The sequence below is a fragment of the Grammomys surdaster genome, unplaced genomic scaffold, assembly GCF_004785775.1.
Source record: "Grammomys surdaster isolate TR1022 unplaced genomic scaffold, NIH_TR_1.0 125690, whole genome shotgun sequence".
NCBI classification, from domain to species: domain Eukaryota; kingdom Metazoa; phylum Chordata; class Mammalia; order Rodentia; family Muridae; genus Grammomys; species Grammomys surdaster.
In genome coordinates this window covers 1,763,383-1,782,321 of record NW_021620526.1, presented here as the reverse complement: position 1 = coordinate 1,782,321, position 18,939 = coordinate 1,763,383, and the positions used below count along the sequence as shown (strand labels likewise).

General features: G+C 44.3%; 2 protein-coding genes across 3 annotated transcripts in view; both read left to right on the top strand.

Annotated features, from left to right (window-relative positions):
• LOC114639266 (mastermind-like domain-containing protein 1) overlaps positions 1–6,664 on the top strand; it is a 56,757-nt gene extending 50,093 nt beyond the window's left edge. For both annotated transcript variants that reach the window (XM_028788019.1, XM_028788018.1), the window contains 2 exons: positions 4,376–4,460; positions 6,552–6,664. In XM_028788019.1, coding sequence (XP_028643852.1) covers positions 4,376–4,416 — 41 coding nt within the window. In that variant the 3' untranslated portion in view covers positions 4,417–4,460; positions 6,552–6,664. The remainder of the gene's footprint in view (positions 1–4,375; positions 4,461–6,551) is intronic.
• On the top strand, positions 6,553–8,764 carry LOC114639267. The gene has a single exon (XM_028788020.1). The coding sequence runs from the start codon at positions 6,620–6,622 to the stop codon at positions 7,550–7,552; it is 933 nt and encodes a 310-aa protein (XP_028643853.1). The 5' UTR covers positions 6,553–6,619; the 3' UTR covers positions 7,553–8,764.
• Positions 8,765–18,939: the final 10,175 nt, after the last annotated feature.

Genomic DNA, 18,939 nt, shown 5'->3' with positions numbered 1-18,939 from the left:
CTCTGCCTAGGGATTATCCCTACCATTTAAAGCAAACACTACAGGGATTGGCCAGCCCTGAAACCATCAAAACTAGGTAGGAGGGTCTTATATAGGCGTTGGTCAAGAGCAAAGACAGCCCTAAGGTACAGATGAGATACACAAAGCTCCGTCATTTACTTGTGATGAAATTTCTTTTGTGAAGTCCCCATAATGGCTTCAGAATGCTCTAAGGATAGTGCCAGCACTTTGAGTGAAGCTTTCAGCAACTTATGCAAAGAGGCAAGGAATGACCTCAACAGGCCAACACCACATTGTGTCTCTCCTAATAAAGAAATGGTATGGCATATATGATTATAGTATGACTATACTATAAATATATATAATATATAAATATAAATATATATATACTACTTATATACATATAAGTAGTATGCCTACTACTTATGCCTGTCCACTGAATGTCCTTTCACTTTGCCATAGTCCCTTTAGAAGACAACCTACCTTCAATTACTGACTTCTATCTTGCTCATTCCCCTGCCTACTGTAAGCTCCACAATGATAGAGACATTCAGTAATAACCACATGGTGGGGAAAGTCTGGCCTTGAGCATAGCAGCCATAAAGATTTATCAATTGACTGCTGAAGAGACTGGTTGAATTACTCTGTAAGCCTTATCTTCCCATGTAGTGTTCAGGCAGATAGGATCAGGGGACCTCAGAGTGATGAGCATGGGGTAGTTGCTTTCAAGTCCAGCTTCGCAAGTCCACAAAAGAAAGTGCTTTTCCTTGTGTGGTAATAGACAAACTATGCCAAAGCTCATTAACCCTTGGAACAAATAGCTGAGTGCCTTCTGTAGCCTAATGCCTGGCTTCCATAGAGGACACTCAAAGGGCAGTGCCTGCTGTAAGAGCTGGTGGGTGGGAGGTGCCTTGTAGAAAACAATAAAAGCTCCTCTTCTCTCTTTCTCCTTTCCCTTCCTTTCCCCTTCTTCCTCCTTTTTCTTCATCCCTCTTCATCACCTCCCTGCCCTTTTCCTTTCCTCTCCTGGCCCCCTTTTCTTCCATCTCCTGCTCCTCCTCCCCAATTCATCATGGTCTCTTTCCCTCACTCTCTTCATTCGTCTCCTCTCTCAGCTCTTTCTTTCTTTCTTCTCTATCATTCTCTTCTTCCCTCCTTCAATACTCCATTTCTCTAGAAGATCACAGGATAGGTAACTTTTGTCTGACCGAATCAGACCACAACCCAGGGACATTTCGTGGGACATACATCTAAATCCTCCTGGCTTCCATGACCGTTCCCTTACATTGGAGAGCAGGTCCCTTCATGTAACGGTTGGGCTGGTAACACCTGATTTTTCCATCTTTGAGGACGAGAGAGAGGACCAAGGCTATGGCACAGAGGGCCACAGGAGACACCAAGATGCTAGCTGGATCTGGTGTAGCACAAGCTCGCTTCTGGCAGGCTCTGTGCCAAGATCTGTGCTGCTAATAGGCCATGGCAGCGTTGAGGCATCCCAGACCTTTTGCCTCTCTCCTGCTTGGCACATAAGCTAAAGGCACTAGCATCTTAAAAGCCCCAGTGACAAGTGGCAATTTACAGATTCTTGAGTATTAGCATGAAGCTTCCAGAAAGGCAGGGCCTGTTGGTGAATGTGGCTAAACGGGGCAAGGAAAGGGTGTTACAGAGGAAGAGCTGGGGCTTTAGTTACCTGAGACTTTCTGCTGGCCCTGGTCCTAGGCTTCCTAGCTTAGCCACAAAGTGAGAAACAGTCTTGAGCTCCCACAAAGCCTGCTAGTCAGTGTCCCATACAATTGCTGTTCTGGAAATTTGACTCATGTAATGACCCCTCCATATGTGCTTAGAAAAAGCCTCCAGACCTGGGCTATCCCTCACAAGAGGGACTGTCACTGAGCAGCAATTGTCAGCCACCATTTCCTCCTGGTCACTGAAACCATTTGTCATTTCCTGTTTTCTCCATTTTCCTATGGATCTAATTGAAAGTGTCAAAAGGCAACAACTGTTTTCTTGAGGCTTATCTTTGTAGCACATTGATTCAGAACAAAGGATGGGAGCCTTGTCTGCAAAACAAAGGAAGCAGCCTCCTCTGGAGGCCTGAAGAGAATTCCTGGCGCCCTCTGCCAGGGACAGCAGGACCCTGGTGGGAGCAACGGGCTTCAGGGCAAAGAGCCAGCTCATGGAGGACACGCAGACCCAGGGGTCTTATGGAGCTGGCTGTCAGCACCTAGACAAGCATGGGAGCCCTGTTAGGCCCTAGCCAAACTTTCCCTAGACACTCCAAAGGCTCTAGAATATATGCTTCCCTGGACAGAGACTTCCTTGCATTCTATCCTTGTGAGCCTGGCCCAGGTCTACAATGCTCTCTCTTAGCTGATAGGCCAGATGGACGAGGATCCCATCCTTTGACTGCTGCCTCAATTCAGCCTTTCTTTCTGTCTACCATGCTGCTGGACACACTCTCCCTGTCCATCTTTCCCTTTGTATTTTTCTGCCCTACCCTGAATTCTGTTGGGTCACACTCTTAGCCCCCATCTGCCCCTGCCCTTAGCCCCCAGACAACACTAATAATTGAAAACTAATGATGCAGGCAGGGATGGTATTCAGATGGGCATGGACATCAGTGGCTATAGGCAGGAATGAGTGGAACACTGGGTCCACAGTCAAGAGGCATTGTACTTGCTAGCCAGGTTGCTGTGGGTTATCGATCTCTTTTGAACCTCACACGTTGCAGCAGTAATCTGGAGACCTGGAGGAAAAACAGAACTGAAAGAGCCATCTTTAGAAATGGTCACCCACCCAGAAAATCTTCAGCCAAATTCAGATGAACTGGTCCGGGCTTGTCACGTGACCCCTGCCTCTGAGTTATGGCCACATGACAGGAAACAGTGGGTGTGAAGTGCTCAGGACAGTAAGACAGATCCACCCCACCCAACTCTCTCTAGACCCAGTGCTTTAGTAGGAAGAGAGTAGCTCTGCTGGTCAGCTGAGATGGAGCCTTCCTCCCTGCTGCACATTCCAAAAGCCCCAGTCCTAGAGGAGGCAGGAGCACCACAGGAAGCTGCCTAAGGGCACAGTAGAAAAGCAAAGCCCAGTCTGGGTAAAACTCTTATGCTGTAGTCTCCTTTGTGCCATGTGTTTGTCCTCTCTGCCTTGGCAGAGACTAAGGCCAGGAGCTGCTGCCAGGCTTGTGAACTGGGCACACTCCCAAGCACTGGCCTTCTGCCCCACCCACTGCCACACCAGCCCTTCTCAGTGCAGAGAAGGGATTCTGGGAGCATTTTGGTGGAGAAACTGGCCTTACACAGGCATCCCATATCCTAAGATCCAATCTGGCACCTGGAGTCACTAGGCCAGCAGGTGACCTAAAGGCGTGTGCTTCCTGGCAGCTGCCTTTGATGGTTGGCATACTTGTAACAGACTATTTAAGAAGAGGAGAGGGATGGAGTGGTAGCAGGTAAGAAAAGCTGAGTCCTAACCTGTCACAGTCAGGCCCTAAGAACATGAGAGGCTCAGAGCAAGCTGCAGCCACTATGTCTGACCTTCAGGCTTCATAAGTAGCCTGCTTATATTTTTCTGAGTGGAGGGCCTGAGACCCTGAAGTAGAGCCCCTACCCCATGAACATTTAGTATACTTGGAGATGAAGACAGAAAGTTCCTCCCACTCTCTACCCTGAATCAAGTCAAGAGGAAGGAAAATGGACAGTGAGTGTATGGCTATTTCTGGTGTGGAATAGTGTGTCCATCTGACCAAGTGACTATCCAGGAACATCTGCACCAAGAATCAGCACTTATTCCATGGCGGTCCTGTAGAAACTGGGCTCTGCTACAGCCCTAGCAGCCCAGCTCACCAGTCATCCCTTAACTGGATAATTTGAAGTAGTTATCCCTATCCGCAATTGCTTACCATCCTCTGGATATAGCTACTTTATCTGAAGCTCCCAGAGTGACATACCTAGATATCATTAGTACTGTGGGTATGGTTTGGCCAAGTCATAGTAGTATAAGACTGTCACCTCCCTCCTTCTACATACTTTGCTTCTAATAATGCAGCCCTAATGTTTCATTTGCTCTTTTGGCAACCATATCTCCCTACTGACCTATCCTGAACAGACAGACATCCAGAATGTCTGTGTACTCTTGCTATTACACTCTACTGCCCCATCCTATGCTTTTGCAGTTGGTTTCCTTAATCCAGATGTAGACTCTTTTGTGTCTACTTGTGTGATCTTGCTGGGAGGGTGGGGCATGCATGTGTTGATGTGTCCACTCATGTTTTTGCTGCACCAAAGTCAAGTCCTAGGTCCCTACACAGCAATCCAAGGCTGGTGTTTCATGGTATCTGTAATCTAATATGGTCTTTCCATCTTCTGTTTAGCAAGAGAAGCAGAGATCAGATCCTATGGCAATGACCCCTAAACAGCAGAATGTGCGTATCGCCCAGCATATGACTCAATTTCAAGGTAAGCAGAAGAGATCAGTGTCCCCAACACAGCCAGTGAGGTGGAACATTGGTTCATTTCTGCCTATAGTTTCTGCATGTGGTGTTAGAGGGACAGTCTGAAAATCACATGAATGGTGGGTGCCCAAGATAGGGGTCTGAGTGTATTTCACCTGCCTCTAAGAGCACAATCTATCCCAATGGGAGGCCTGCTCATATGGTTCCAGTATCACTTTAATTGAACAGATTGATTAAACTGAATCCAATCCCTTAAAGCCCCTGTTCTGTTGTTATATTTGTTGCTCATTGTTATCTGGAGATAGGGTCTCACTCTGTAGCCCAGGCTGCTTTTAAACTCCAGCTGTCATTGTGCTTCAGCCTCTCAATCTGTTTGGCTTACAGAAGTACACCGTCATCACCCCACCTTCATTGAAAAACAGGTCCCTTTAGACCTTTCCCTGGCCCCCATCCAACATACATGTTCCAATTTATTTCTAATGGATTTTATGGCCATTATCTGTGGAAGGTATGGAGAATGAAAAGGGAGTTGGAGATACTCTGCTGTAGATACTGGTTATGGGAAGCTGAGTTACTCCCACAGCCTCCACAAATAACTAAGGATTCTTATCCTATATCACAGCTATGAATATCATTGATATCTATTGGAAGGAGTCAGAAACACCCAGCTCCTGCTTCATGGAGCTCACAGATGCACCAAGGCAACCTGAGTTACACAACTCTTCAAACCAATGCAACGATATGTAAGCCAGGGTCCTAGAGAAGCTGTGTTTTGCACTTGTTGGCTGGCCCTCACACTGATAGGCCACACCTTTATTTCAGCCCCATGTTACCTCCTTAGTTGTTCCTCAATTCTTGTACAAAATACCACGCTCAGTTCGACCTAGTAGCTACCAGATCTGTGCCCCACCCACACCCACCACCAGAGGCATGTGTGAGTAAGCAGAAACAGAATTCAGGAGACTAGCCTTCAGAACTGGAACTATAACCTACTTGAAATACTTGCTCCATGCTACAGAAAAATCCTAGGCATGGTTACAAGTAAAGGGAGAAAATCTATTCATAGTACCAAGCACAGGTTATAGAGGACACCAGGACGGACACTCCCTCATTGGCCTTGAGAAAAGTCCATCACCAACACCAGCCTCAGTTCCCACTCCACGGAAGTCTCAGTAAATAAGGGTCACTGTGGGGTGCCACTATAATGAAGAGAAATGTATCTCCACCCTAAAGCATTGAAGGTCTCACCTTTCATATGCTCCTGTTTCTCCACCACAGACAGCCCAGGTCATGAGACTTCTGAGTTCTCCCTCTTTAGAAAGGACCTCCATTGTACTTCAGACTGGAACTATGTGAGGCTCTAGTCTGAAAGCTGACAATGACTAGGCTGTGGGACTTTAGAGGGAACAGAATTCTGTCCTCACTCCTGCATATTACATTTATCAGAGGGAAAACCTAAAGCAAATCCTACCCTCTGTTGTCTAAGAGGCTGAGCTTTCTTCCCCAGGCCTTCCCTCACCTCCCTGTCTTCTACAAAATAAGAACTACCTTTTGAGGAATGGATAGTGTCAGAATATTAGAGTAAATGTAGTCATAGCACCTGCCCTCACATTGCCTCTAATATACATGAAGAGACAGTCAATTAAGTTGCCACTTCAAGTTCAGCATTATTTGCTCTTTGTAGAGCAGTGGTTCTCAACCTGTGGGTCAAGACTCTTTTGGGGGGGGTGACCTATCCTTTTATAGGATGTCAGCTGTTCTGCATATCAGATGTTTATGTTATGATTCTTAACAGTATCAAAATTACAGCTATGAAATAGCAATGAAAATAATTTATGGTTGAGATTCACTACATGAGGAACTGTACTAAAGGGATACAGTGTCTGGAAGGTTGAGAACAACTGTTGTAGAGGATGCTGTGAGTACACAAGACCTTCCAGGCTACAGGCAAAGGAGTAAGGCAAGTTGGGAGGGACTGGGAGAGATAGTCAAGGGTACGAATGAAGACAACATTGGGCCGGCAGCTTTCGCTCAGTGACCATAGCCCAAATTGAGGACACCTTTGGAACTAATCTCTATGTCTCTTTCCATGCAGCAGTACAAGAACAAGTCATCTCCAAGTGTAGCCAGACTAAGGCGAGACCCCCATCTAACCAGCAAAAGATGTCACCCAAAACTGAGCTCCTTCAGGACAATCTGATTCCAAGAATATTACCACCCACAAGTCACAGAGGTATTTTGACATCAACTCTGAAGAAGCAGCAAGTCAACACTGGCCTTCCATTTCCCATCTCCTCAGGCTTGGGTCAGGATCCCCTGAATAGTCTTGGCTCTGTCTGTCCCAAAGCCAAGGCCATGCCCTTAGAAGTGCCCCTGCCCAAGCTCTGTATCAGCCCACTGGGCAGCCAATCCTTGATTCCCTATCAACTCAGCCTCCCCAGTGTGCCAATGATGTCTTCAGTGTCCAGTAATGCAGTCTGGACAGTGGTAGCTGCAGCTGTAGCCATGCCAGTTTCAAAGAAATCACCCCTGAGCCAAGTAGATAGTAGCATTCTGCCACATTTTGATAGCAACTCCATCATCTTTGTCAAGGCACCTATGAGTAAACCCCCAACAGCCCTAGCATCTCCATTTCAGAAGGTTGTGGTTCAGGCCAATCAGATGGCCCCAGGATCCAGGCCTGGCCAGAAGGTGTATGCTGCTCTGGCCAGCCCCAGATTCAGCCTATTGGGCAATCAGAGCCTTGTACAGAGCCCAGCACAGGGGCTAATGCCTGTGTTGAGTACCAAGTCCCTCCAACAGAGCATGACCAGCTGCTCTCCCATAAGTCCTATTCAGGAGCTAGAGCCTCCAAGCTATGCAGCTGCTACTGCTGCTACTAGCCAGTCCCTAGGTACATTGATTAGAATGGGCACACCCCTTGAGCCACAGGACAATGTCTTGCCTCAGACACAGTCCCCAATAGATGGTCTGATTTCACCATCATCTGCAGGCAGTGAGGTGGATCTCATGGAAGAGCTTTTGGGAGGCTCCAGTGTGGCCCCAGATGAAGACTGGGTGTGCAACTTGCGGCTGATAGATGACATTTTGGAATAGCATGCTGCTGCCCAAAATGCTACAGCCCAGAGTGCTGACCAAGTCACCCAGGGTGCTGAGGAGCTATAAATCAAAGTAGGGTGCTCCAGAAAAGCCCCATGTCGTCACTCAAAGGAGTGGTCTGAATCTGCAGCCAGCTTGAAACTGGCCCCAGACACCCACACTAGGGTCCTAGTCTGAATTCTGTCAGCCCTGCCCGTCCCTCTATCTACCTGATAAATAAAAAGCTGGTGATTTTTCAAGCTACTTGTACATATTTGAAAATTTTGTAAATGGTTTTCCTAATCATAAATGACAGAAGTATTTATACTTGGTTTTGTGGCTTTGTAAATAAAGTGGTGGCTTTGGTTTCAGTAGAGTTGTGTTTATTATACATTGTTCCAAATATGCAGACTGTGTTGTTCGCTCCAGTGATAACCTTGTTAAATCAGGTGGCTGAGTCACTGAGGTTTTCATGCCACAAGAAACGTGGATGTGACCAAGGGGTATTGTGCAAACTGACAAATGCCAAATAGAAAGCCACTTGGTCGTTAATTTCCACTCCATTACAAACTGTACTATCCAGTGTGACTCTTAACTTTCACAAGCCTTTAAGTCTCAGCTAGTTCTTTCCTAATGAACATTTACACCAAAAGTCATGGTGTGGTTAAGTGTCCCACAGAGACACTCATGGGAGGCCAAGAGCATCCTTTAGGTTTGGTTAAGAGAAGTGCAGAAATAGTCTGAGCTGAGCACTGTGTGAGCTGGCCACCTTGAGGAACTAGAGCGTTCCCTTCCCTTTGTCACCTATGGTGACCTTCAGCTGCAGAGAAATCCCCAGCTTTAGACAGCTTTGGTGCACCATCACAGAGTGATGCTTTAAAGTCTGCTTTAAACCATTTGACACTCATTTTGATGTGAATCTCTGTGGCTTGGGGGGAAAGTCTGTAAACATTAATGGTTGATTTGGGGTTGTCTTTAATGGTATCTATTTGCGGCTCTTGTCATGTATATTTAAGTGTCTGTTAGAGAAACTCCACAGCCACTGTCCTGTAAACTTTGCTCAGTGTCCAGATTTTGTGTAATACATTTTAATTGACACCTTGTATTTTGATTCGACATTTGAGATCTGGCATCTATTTTGAGCCAGTGTTTTTTGTTGGATTTTCTTTTGCTTTCTTTTTCTTTTTTCTTTTTTTCTTTGTTCTGTAATAAACAGCCAGGAGAAAAGTGTTTCTGTGTTTTCATTTTCTTCAGGAAGCATCTAGTCCCTACAAACCCAAGTCAGTTCTGACTTTGGTGCCCTCAGAGGCTGCTTCTATCCTATGCATTGCAAAAATTGCTGCAGCAGAGTCACTTGTGCATGTGTGCTTGCCATTTCACAGCATGTGCTGTGGATGTTTTATTAGGGCCCAGAAGAAAGTCAGTTTGATCCCAGCCCTTTGTTTTATAGAGACAAAAACAGGGAACAGGCAGTCACTTTGGAAATCCCACTCTAGGGAAAGAGGTAGAAAAACACACTCCAAAATCCAGGGGTTCCTTACTACCACCCTTCTACCTTTGCAGGAGCACACATTTTCTGTCCCTGGCCAGACCCTGCTGCAGCACTACAATATGGGCTAACTGTGGCTCCAAACAGAACTGAGCTTCTTGCTCCATCCACTTGAGATGAAGAGGTGACTCACAGGCAGTGGGGGAGATACTGCAGACTACAAACCAGATAGGGCCACATCTTGCAGAAAGGGCACATATGCATAGAGGTTTAGTAGGGACTGACCCTAAGATGATGACGTGTCTGGCCCCACTGTTCAAGAAGTGGGTCTGAACTTCATAGAAAGTCTTAAGTCCTCAATGGTATATGCAAGAAGCTATGCACACTTACATTGTACCCAAAGGTCTAAAGTCATTTCCCCTGGTTTGGTCTAGCCTGCTCCACACAAAACTTTCTGTTTATTTGGAAACATGGAGTCAGAAGAGTTCAGCAAGGGTGCAAAGAAAAGTTAGCATTTTTCCCCCTTTCAGTCCAGGAAACTAATGGGAAGAGGCAAGACTGAGATCTGCCTCACTAACTCTGGAGGAGGAACATTGCCCCTGGAGTCCCAGACTCAATCCTTTTAAAACCTGCTATGGACAACAGTGTGAGACACTCTTTTCCTTTTCTTTTCCCACTCCTGGACCAGCATCTACAGTCAGAGATTTTGCCTAGGGTGATCAGTTCCAGTTTAGACAGCTGCAAAAGCAATAGCTTTTGCACAAGAGACCCCTGTCTGACTTACCCTTGGCCCCTCTCAATTGTGGCAAGTGCCTTCCAAAAAACTTCACCTGATTTTTGCTTCCTTTAACAGGGACCCTAAGACCTTTGCCTCTCCCACCAGATTGACAGAACCTAGTCAGCAGGTAGCAGGAGCTCATAAATGGAATCATATCTTCCTAAAGTTGGTAGAGAGCCAACAGGAACACAAATCACGGTGCATGTACACAAGAGCATGTGCATACATACATACACACAGAGAGAAAGAGAGAGAGAGAGAAAGAGAGAGAGAGAGAGAGAGAGAGAGAGAGAGAGAGAGAGGAGCTGAGTGAACATCTAGAACCCAATCTTTTTTTTTTACTTATTCACTTTACATCCCAATAAATGCCCCCTCCCAGTCACCTCCCACAATCCTTCCCTCCATTCTCCTTTCCCTTCCTTCCCCCCTACCAAATTAAGTCTGCAAGGCTATTTACTGAGGCCAGACATGGCAGTCCAGCTAGAAGAACCTATCCTGCATACAGGCAACAGCTTTTGGGATAGCCCCTGCCCCATTTGTTTAGGACCCACATGAAGACCAAGTTGCAGATCTATATATGTGCCGGGAGGCCTAGGTCTAGCCCATGTATATTCTTTGGTTTAAGGTTCAGTTTCTGAGAGCCCCAAGGCTCCAGGTTAGTTAACTCTGTTGGTCTTCCTATGAAGTTCCTGCCCCATTCAGGGCTGCAATCCTTCTTCCTATTTTCCAAGTCCCCAATATCCATCCACTGTTTGGCTGTGGGTGTCTGTATCTGTCTGGATCACCTGCTGGGTTGACCCTCTCAGATGACAACTTGCTCCTGTCTACAAGCATAACAAAGTATCATTAATAGTGTTAGGAGTTAATGCTTGTCCGTGAAATGGGTCTCTATTTGGGCTGGTTATTGGTTGGCCATTCTTTCAATCTCTGCTCCATCCCCTGCCCCTGCATTTCTTGTAGGCAAGATGAATTTTGGGTTCAAAGTTTAGTGGGTGAGTTGGTGTCCCTATCACTCCACTGGGGTTTCCACCTGGCTACAGGAGGTGGTTTGTTCAATGGAACCCAATCTTTTAAAATACTCTCAGAAATTGCCCACACTCAAAACTCAATGCAGTGACTAAGAGCAACTGTCCCCAGGGATAAAGTAGCCTTCTCAGACAATGGCTGGGTAGAAAGTGTTCGGAGGAATAGTCCTTATCCAAAGTCCCTGGTTTCATTGGCCTCTGCCCACCCTAATCTCTGTTACTGCCTCATGAACATTCCTTTTAGGTTCAGGTAAGAGATGTGCTCTGTAGTCAGTCAGTATACCCACTCCCTAGTAGACTTCTTCTGCCTGAAGTTCTCCCTTGTTCTAATTATATTTGGTTCAAAGTCCAGAGATTATCCATTGAGATTTCCAGGACCTTTTTTTTTTCATTTAAAAGTGTTTTGACAATGTCTTGTCTGTACTGCATTTACATCACACCCACCCCTCTTTGCCCTCCTCTAACTCCTCATATTTCCCCTCCCATTCTCTCAAATTCATAATCTCTCTTTAATTGCATCATTACACACAAACATATACAACCTATGGAGACCATTTGATTTTGTTTGTTTCTGTGTGTGTGTGTGTGTGTGTGTGTGTGTGTGTGCGTGTGTGCGTGTGTGTGTGTGTGTGTGTGTGAGAGAGAGAGAGAGAGAGAGAGAGAGAGAGAGAGAGAGAGAGAGAGAGTTGAAGAGGAGGCACACAGATTGTCATAGAAATAAAGTTTCTTTATTTAAGAAAAAAAATCAAGGAACTCCTGAGACTAGAAGTAAGCTAAAGAGCTGAGACAGGATCTGGGGCTCAAAAGCTCTGGTCACCAGGTGGCCAGAACCTTCAGAATTCATTTCCATAGCATCTGCCCTTTCCCACAATTGTTCATCATGATGCTTTCTCATGACTGTCGTCCCTTACACATAGCCCAGTGGTCAGAAGTGGTTCCTGTCCTCCTCTGTCATTGAGTCCTTTCATTTATTACTCTTGATATCTATTTTTCTCATGCCTCACTGTCCTGCCTTACCACACACACACATCAAACAAGCCCTAGCTGTCAATCAGACACGTCACAAGAACTCTTGGACCCACTTGCCCATCCCTCTCTCTCAGTGGTCCCAGGGGAAGCAAAAGTTGAGTGCCAAGAAGCTCATTGTCACTTTGTTGATTTTTATGAGACAGAAGTTCAATAATAATTGCATGTGGTTATCATATACTACTGTGAAATAGTCCATAGAACCTGCTGGACTGAGAATTACACCACATGCTCTTTAAAAGTTCCCTCCCACCTATCCTAAGATGCCACCATAGCCAGCCCAAGAGCCTCACAGGTCACAGCTATTCATCTTTCAGTTCTTCCAGACCACTGAGATCCAAATAGAAGTGTAGCTTGACCCACTATGTCAGTTGATGTCACATTCCTAGCGGGGCAAAGTTCCTAAGTCACCTACCCTGGCAAACTCGACGCTGTGCCATGGTAGGCCACAAAACAGAATAGCTTCCTGATCACTTCCTGCTACCTGACCATCCTGGCCTCACCCTACTCCTCCTATATCAGTGACCTCTGCTTCTGAGTGAAAGTCATCACAGGTTGTTCCTTTGCAGAGTACAGTGTTGCCCTCACTGCTCCCTATCCCATTAGCCTCTCCTCTGGAGAGATTCCTCCCAAGGATACCTGTCAAGCACCCACTCTTGCTCTTTACTTCCCTTTCCAAGGAGCACCTTCACTCACCTCCTTCTTCCTCTTCCTCCTAACCCAGAATTTCCTGCTCAGTTCCTCCTCCCAAGTCCTTTTGTCAAAACAGCTTCCTTGTAACCATAAAGGCAAGGCAAGCTACTTACTCCTCAGTAGCCAGGAGTGCCCCTTCAGCAAAGCTGTGATGGTCTTTGGCTTCTGGGTAGGACAATAAGCCATACCTTCTCTAAGGTCCCCAGAGGAAATGTCACCCCTTCCACTGCTTGTTCATAATCTACTAGGTTACCTTCATGCTCTCCCTATCTTCAGAAAGCAAGCCAACATCACAGCACCTCAGTAGTTGCTCAGTATCTGAGCATCTCAGCTGAGAAGACTGTAGTAAGTCTATTCACTTCCCTGATTAACTGGGTCCCCCACTGGTCCCTGAAAGGAATGATATAGATGCATCAGCATTTTCATTGCTGTGATGAAACACCTAACAAAAGCAACTTCAGAAAGGGTTTATTCTGGCTCCCAGTTTAAAAACAAGATATGGCAATGGTAGCCTAAGATAGTGGACCATATTTGAAATATGTGGTGTACATGTATAAAAATGTCGTAATGAAACACATTAGTATGTATAATTAACATATGCTAACAAAACCTTTTCAAATTTAATATTTTGAGAATTTCCTACATGAGTACTGTATTTTCATCATATCCACCCCTCCCTGTACTCCACCAACTCCTCCTATGTCCCTCCTATTTGCTCTCAAATTCTTGACCTTTTCATCTATAATTTTATATATGCACACAGAAATGCATGCACACATCATCTCGAGTCCATTTAGTGTTGCTCATGTGTACATGTGTTTAGGACTGACCATTTGGACCTGAATAACCTATCAGGACAGGCCTCATTCTTAGAGAAACTGATTCTCCCTCCCTCAGCATATAGACTGACTATCTATAGTGCTTCACCTGAGGGTGTTTTGTGACATTCCTCCCATCCTCCTGGCATAGCAATTAGTGTGATTACTATGTAGGTCTTGTTTCAAGAACCACGTTGTTGAGATTTCATTTGTGCAGCAGCAATGTCATGTCTAGAAACACAATCTAGCATCAAGTGTCTTGATTCCCTGGCTCTTACATTCTTTCTGCCTGCTCTCCCATGCTGTTCTCTGAGTCTAAGATTTGGGGTTGCATTGTAGTGTACCAATTGGGAATGATTACTCCATGCTCACTTACTTTATCCATTTTGATCAATTGTGGGTCTCTGTTATAGCCTCTGTTTCAAAACGAGGTTTTTTAAAAATGAGATATGAGAACTGTATACATCTGTATTAAAAATTCAGTTGGTTAAAAATTTTACTTGTTTAGGGCAGTAGTAGGTTCTACTCTAGAGTCCATGACCTCTCCAGTCACAAGTAGTTGGCTAGGCTTATAGTACCAGGAATGAATTTTCTCCCATCGAGCTCTGCTGCTGCTTCTTTTTCTCCTTCTCCTTCTCCTTCTCCTTCTCCTTCTCCTCCTCCTCCTCCTCCTCCTCCTCCTCCTCCTCCTCCTCCTCCTTCTTCTTCTTCTTCTTCTTCTCCTTCTTCTTCTTACCTCATTGGGCACTGCATACATGTGAAGCACAGACATACATTCAGGTAAGATACCTAACCACATAAAATAAAAATAAATATTTTTAAAAGCAGAGAAAGAAATACCCATGGGGACCATGCTGACCACATCCAAAGTAGATCTTTCCACATGTGTCAAGCCTCTCTGGATACATCCTCACAGACAGATGAAGAGATTGTCTCCTAACTCAGGCCTACTCTTCTATGATGTCCCCTGAGTCTAAAGTCATTCTAAATAATATCAAATAGACAAGATCAAGACTTGTTGAATGAAAGGGCTTGGAAGCTGCTGCATTCTTCCCCTCAGATCTTGCCTGTTATACAGTCCCAACACTATCACCACCACCTCAGTATCACACATCCTTACTGAAAGTTCTTCCATGAGAGGACTGTAGGACAGAAGATATAGAGCTGACAGCTTCTGAAGAAGATGCCTGAAGGCCCTCTACCATTTCTAGGGAGCAGGTGCTTCTCCAACAACGCATGCCATCCTCCCCCTCCAAGCACTGATGCCAAGCCCAGGGAACCTAAAAGGAATCCCCAGAAAGATGTGCTAGCCAACACTGTCTCACTCTTCTTTTACAGCAAGCTTAGGCCATGTGAGAGGGAGGTGTGTCCAGGATCATAGCCTGTGTACAACCTTTTATCTGCCACGTATACTCTAGCCATGAAATCATAGGATTGAAACACAGGTTCAGAAGCATTTTGCTTGTTTTTCCTGGGATGGAGTCATTCAGATTCCATACACAAAACTAGGATCTCTGTATCAGACATTAGAAAGTAGGCACAAATGATTCCCATCCTTGTTGAGTCAGCCTGAGGTTCAATGCATCCATCAGTATTATAGTAGATATCCAGAACCAGTATGAAATTGCACACACACACACACACACACACACACACACACACACACAGAGAGAGAGAGAGAGAGAGAGAGAGAGAGAGAGAGAGAGAGAGAGAGAAGGAGGAGGAGGAGGAGGAGGAGGAGGAGGAGGAAGAGAAAGAAGAGGAGGAGGAAGAAGAAGAAGAGAAAGAAGAGGAGGAGGAGGAGGAGGAGGAGGAGGAGGAGGAGGAGGAGGAGGAGAGACCTGGCTAGCCAAACCCAGAATCACAGGATAGGCCATCAGAAGGGGCAGGCCAAAACCTCACAAAACCTCAGACAGGAATTGCTGATGTGGCAATTTTTTGGCTGAATTGCTTTTTCCACAGGAAATCCGTTTGCTCTCAAATTCATTCAATGTACTAGCTGGGGCCTAGCCATGTTTTATAGGATAATAACCTTTACTCAAATCACCTAATTGCAGGTGTTAATCACTACTGCTAAGTATCTTAACAGCAACAGAGCAGTGTATAGAAATGATGAATTGGCTGCTGGAAGTTAGCCATCCTGGAATGAAATGACCCACAAAAAGATCATCAAAAAGAAGATCATTGGCACAAATGCATTAACAGTAGAAGAATAATCAGTTTTGTTAAGGTCAATGAAGAAAACAATGAGTGAGGGAAGGAGGAAGAGAGTCAGAGAAAGAGAAAGACATAAAAAGACAGAGAGAATATGAATGAGGAATGAGAAGCCCATGGTGTTGAAGCTGGTTGGAAGTCAGGAGCAGTCTCCTTCAGATAGGTTTCTAAGAGGTAATGACTTTCTAGCTGCATTGTTATGGTTTTGAGACAGTTTTTTATATCTCAGGTTTGTCTCAAACTTTGTGTAGTAAAGGATGGCCTTAGGCTCCTGTCTCCACCTCCCAAGGGGTAAAATCACAGGCATGAACCACAATGTTAGACTTTGAGCTGATGGTCCAAAGCAAACCATGCATTGAGGTATGCATGCCCAGCATGTTCTAGGCAAACCAAACAGCAAGCACAAATATCAAGAGGAATGGAAAGATCACTGGAAAGGAGACCAATAGACATCAGGAGGGGAGTCAAGAGAGGGCTGGAGACATAAGAAGACTGAGATCACCCAAAGTGCCTTGAGTAATTCCTGTTGTCACACTGAGAATGGCACTCTGGATGATGGACAAAGACCAGTGAGAAATGCCTCTCTCTGTCCATCTCTCCCTAAGAGTTTTTGTGGGCATCTCTAATCAAGGGTCCAAGATCTCTATAGTCATAGGTTCTGCTTCTAACATTCTCTTATTCAGTGTAGGAGATCAGGAGTACAAAGCTAGCCTTGAGGCCAACTTTGGTCCATGAGACCCTACATGGTTAGTACTTAATATCAATTTGACATAACCTAGAGTTGCCTGAGAAGGGGGCTCCTCAATTGAGAAACTGCCCAGATTAATTTGCCTCTGGCCATATCTGAGAGAGACAGGCTTGATTCATGATTGATGGAAGGGTTCAGCACACTGTGGTAGGCATATCTGGACTGTATAAGAAAGCTAGCTGAACATGGGCCAGGGAATAAACCAACAAGCAGAATATTTTCATGGTTTCTGCTTAAGTTTCTGTCCTGCGTTCCCTCAGTGGCAGATTGTGATCTGGAAATGGAAGCTGAAATAAACCCTTTCCTCCTCTAAGTTGCCTGTGGTCAAGGTGTTTATTGAAGCAACAGAAGAGTGAACTAAAACAGACTCTGTGTCAAAAACTGGAGACAAAACTAAAGCCAAAAGACCATGACCCTGGCTATAGGAAAAGGAGATAGACCAGTAGGCTCAGGAGTGAGAAAGATGACACTACAAATCAGCAAGGGAGCTGGGCAAACTGGCTTGCCACTTAACAACAAAGCAGTTCCTCCTCCTCCCTCCTGGCATCAGGTAAATTCCCGGTGCTTTCAAAGTGGAAATAGAAAACAAAATAATGTAGAAATCATTGCAATAAAACAAATGTAGAATGTTTTCATAATATCAGGATTGATCAAACTTTTTAATTGTGATATAAATACAGGAGATGCCATGGGAGAAAAATGATGAAATTGCCCACATAAAATGTTTAAAACTTGAAAAAGGAAAAAAGGTACCCTAAATTCAAAAGATAAATGACAAAATTAGACAAATGAAATATGTGACAGGCAATGGTTAATTTTTCTAAAATTCAAAGTGTATATTGTTGATCAAAATTGAGTACAAGACTTTCATGGGAATAGTTTTTTTTTTTTTTTGGTTTTTCAAGACAGGGTTTCTTTGTGTAGCCCTGGCTGTCCTGGAACTCACTCTGTAGACCAGGCTGGCCTCGAACTCAGAAATCCGCCTGCCTCTGCCTCCCAAGTGCTGGGGTTAAAGGCGTGTGCCACCACTGCCCGGCTGAGAATATTTTTAAAAATATCCCAAATCATAAACCATACACACACACACACACACCCCATCACACCATCACACCATCACACCATCTAGGTAAACTCTGGCCAATTAGTACAATACAGTACTACTTATCAATAAAATTATATTCTTCAGCAATAGAAAAAGATGAGGAACTGATGCTAAGACAGACTACAGCATCTTCGAATGTAGTATACTCTGGAAGAAGTCAGAGACAAAAGCAGATAGACAATATAATTCCATTTAAGTCAAGTGCTACAGTAAGTCAATGTAATATATGGTGAAGAACTCTACAAAGGGATCTTCTGTGCAGGAATGGGGGTTGCTGAAATGAGACTACCATGGGATACATAGTAAATGTCAAGCTAGTATAAAGCTACAAAGTGAAATCCAATTTAGTAAAAGAGGGGGTGGGAAACATGAAGGACTTTCTGGAGTGATAAAAGGTTCTGTATCTTTATAAAGATATAAGTTACACGGATGTATGCATTTTATACAACCAAGGTATTGTAAGTTTCTCCTATAATCGAAGAATCTTAAATTCTGAAATTTAGTTAATAGTCTACTTGAGTGCTTCAAAGTAATATATGTAGATATCTGCCACTTTGGAGCATATAAAATACACAAAGATGACTAGTGGATGGATGAAAGAACGGGTAGAAATATAAACATATGACAAACAGAATTAAGTGTTAATGTAGAATGGAAGAGTTGAATCTGTAGTTACACACTGTACATTTGTTCATAATGTCTAGATTGGTAAAACTATAGCCACTGGTATAACCGTGGCATAGATGCTATAAGAGTAACCAGCTTTGTTTTGTTTTGTTTCCATTTGTTTTGTTTAATGTCTGCTTCACAAGTGGTACTGTTAATCAAGTCCCAAATCCATGACTATCTAGGCCCTAGGAAGAACCTAATACTGGAAGGGGCTGAAAGGAGCTACATACTCTAGTAAATGGTCCTACATCCAAGCATTGCTAAGTGAATTCAATGGAAATAAAAGAAAGACCAAGCACATGAAGTTGGGTGGACTAATGGTGGGGAGGATAGGGAGGAATTAGAGGGAAAAGAAAGAGGGATAGGTTTGATCAAAACACAAGGTATATACATGTATGAAATTCTCAGCAAAAAATATTTTCTAAAAATTTGAGAAATTTCAAAGGAAAATATCAAGAAAATTTTCAAAACATCATTCCAGGGGTGTCTAAGCCATGGCCCAAGGGTCACATTGGTCCAAAATACTTATGAATGTGTTCAAATAGAAAAACATAAATTTACTTAAAATAATATGATATTAGACTCGGTTACACAATTCACAAGTGTGAACTTTGTGTTTTGCAACATGGGGTCAAAATGACAAAAGATTGGACATGCTGGAACCTGGGTCTTTTTTCTCCTTCACTGCTTAAGCAGAGCAGGCGGCTTTTGGGAAGCTACTTTAGAACTTCTCAGGGAGTTTTTGCTTTGATTTGGGTATCATAGCCAGTTGTGAAGCTTTGGAAAAATACACTTGCTGTGGGACTAACCGCAGACATTTAGAGAGCCTACAATAAGACTCAA

Excerpts from the sequence above, each read along its gene's own strand:
- LOC114639267 (XM_028788020.1), top strand. The coding sequence starts at position 6,620 with ATGTCACCCAAAACTGAGCTCCTTCAGGACAATCTGATTCCAAGAATA.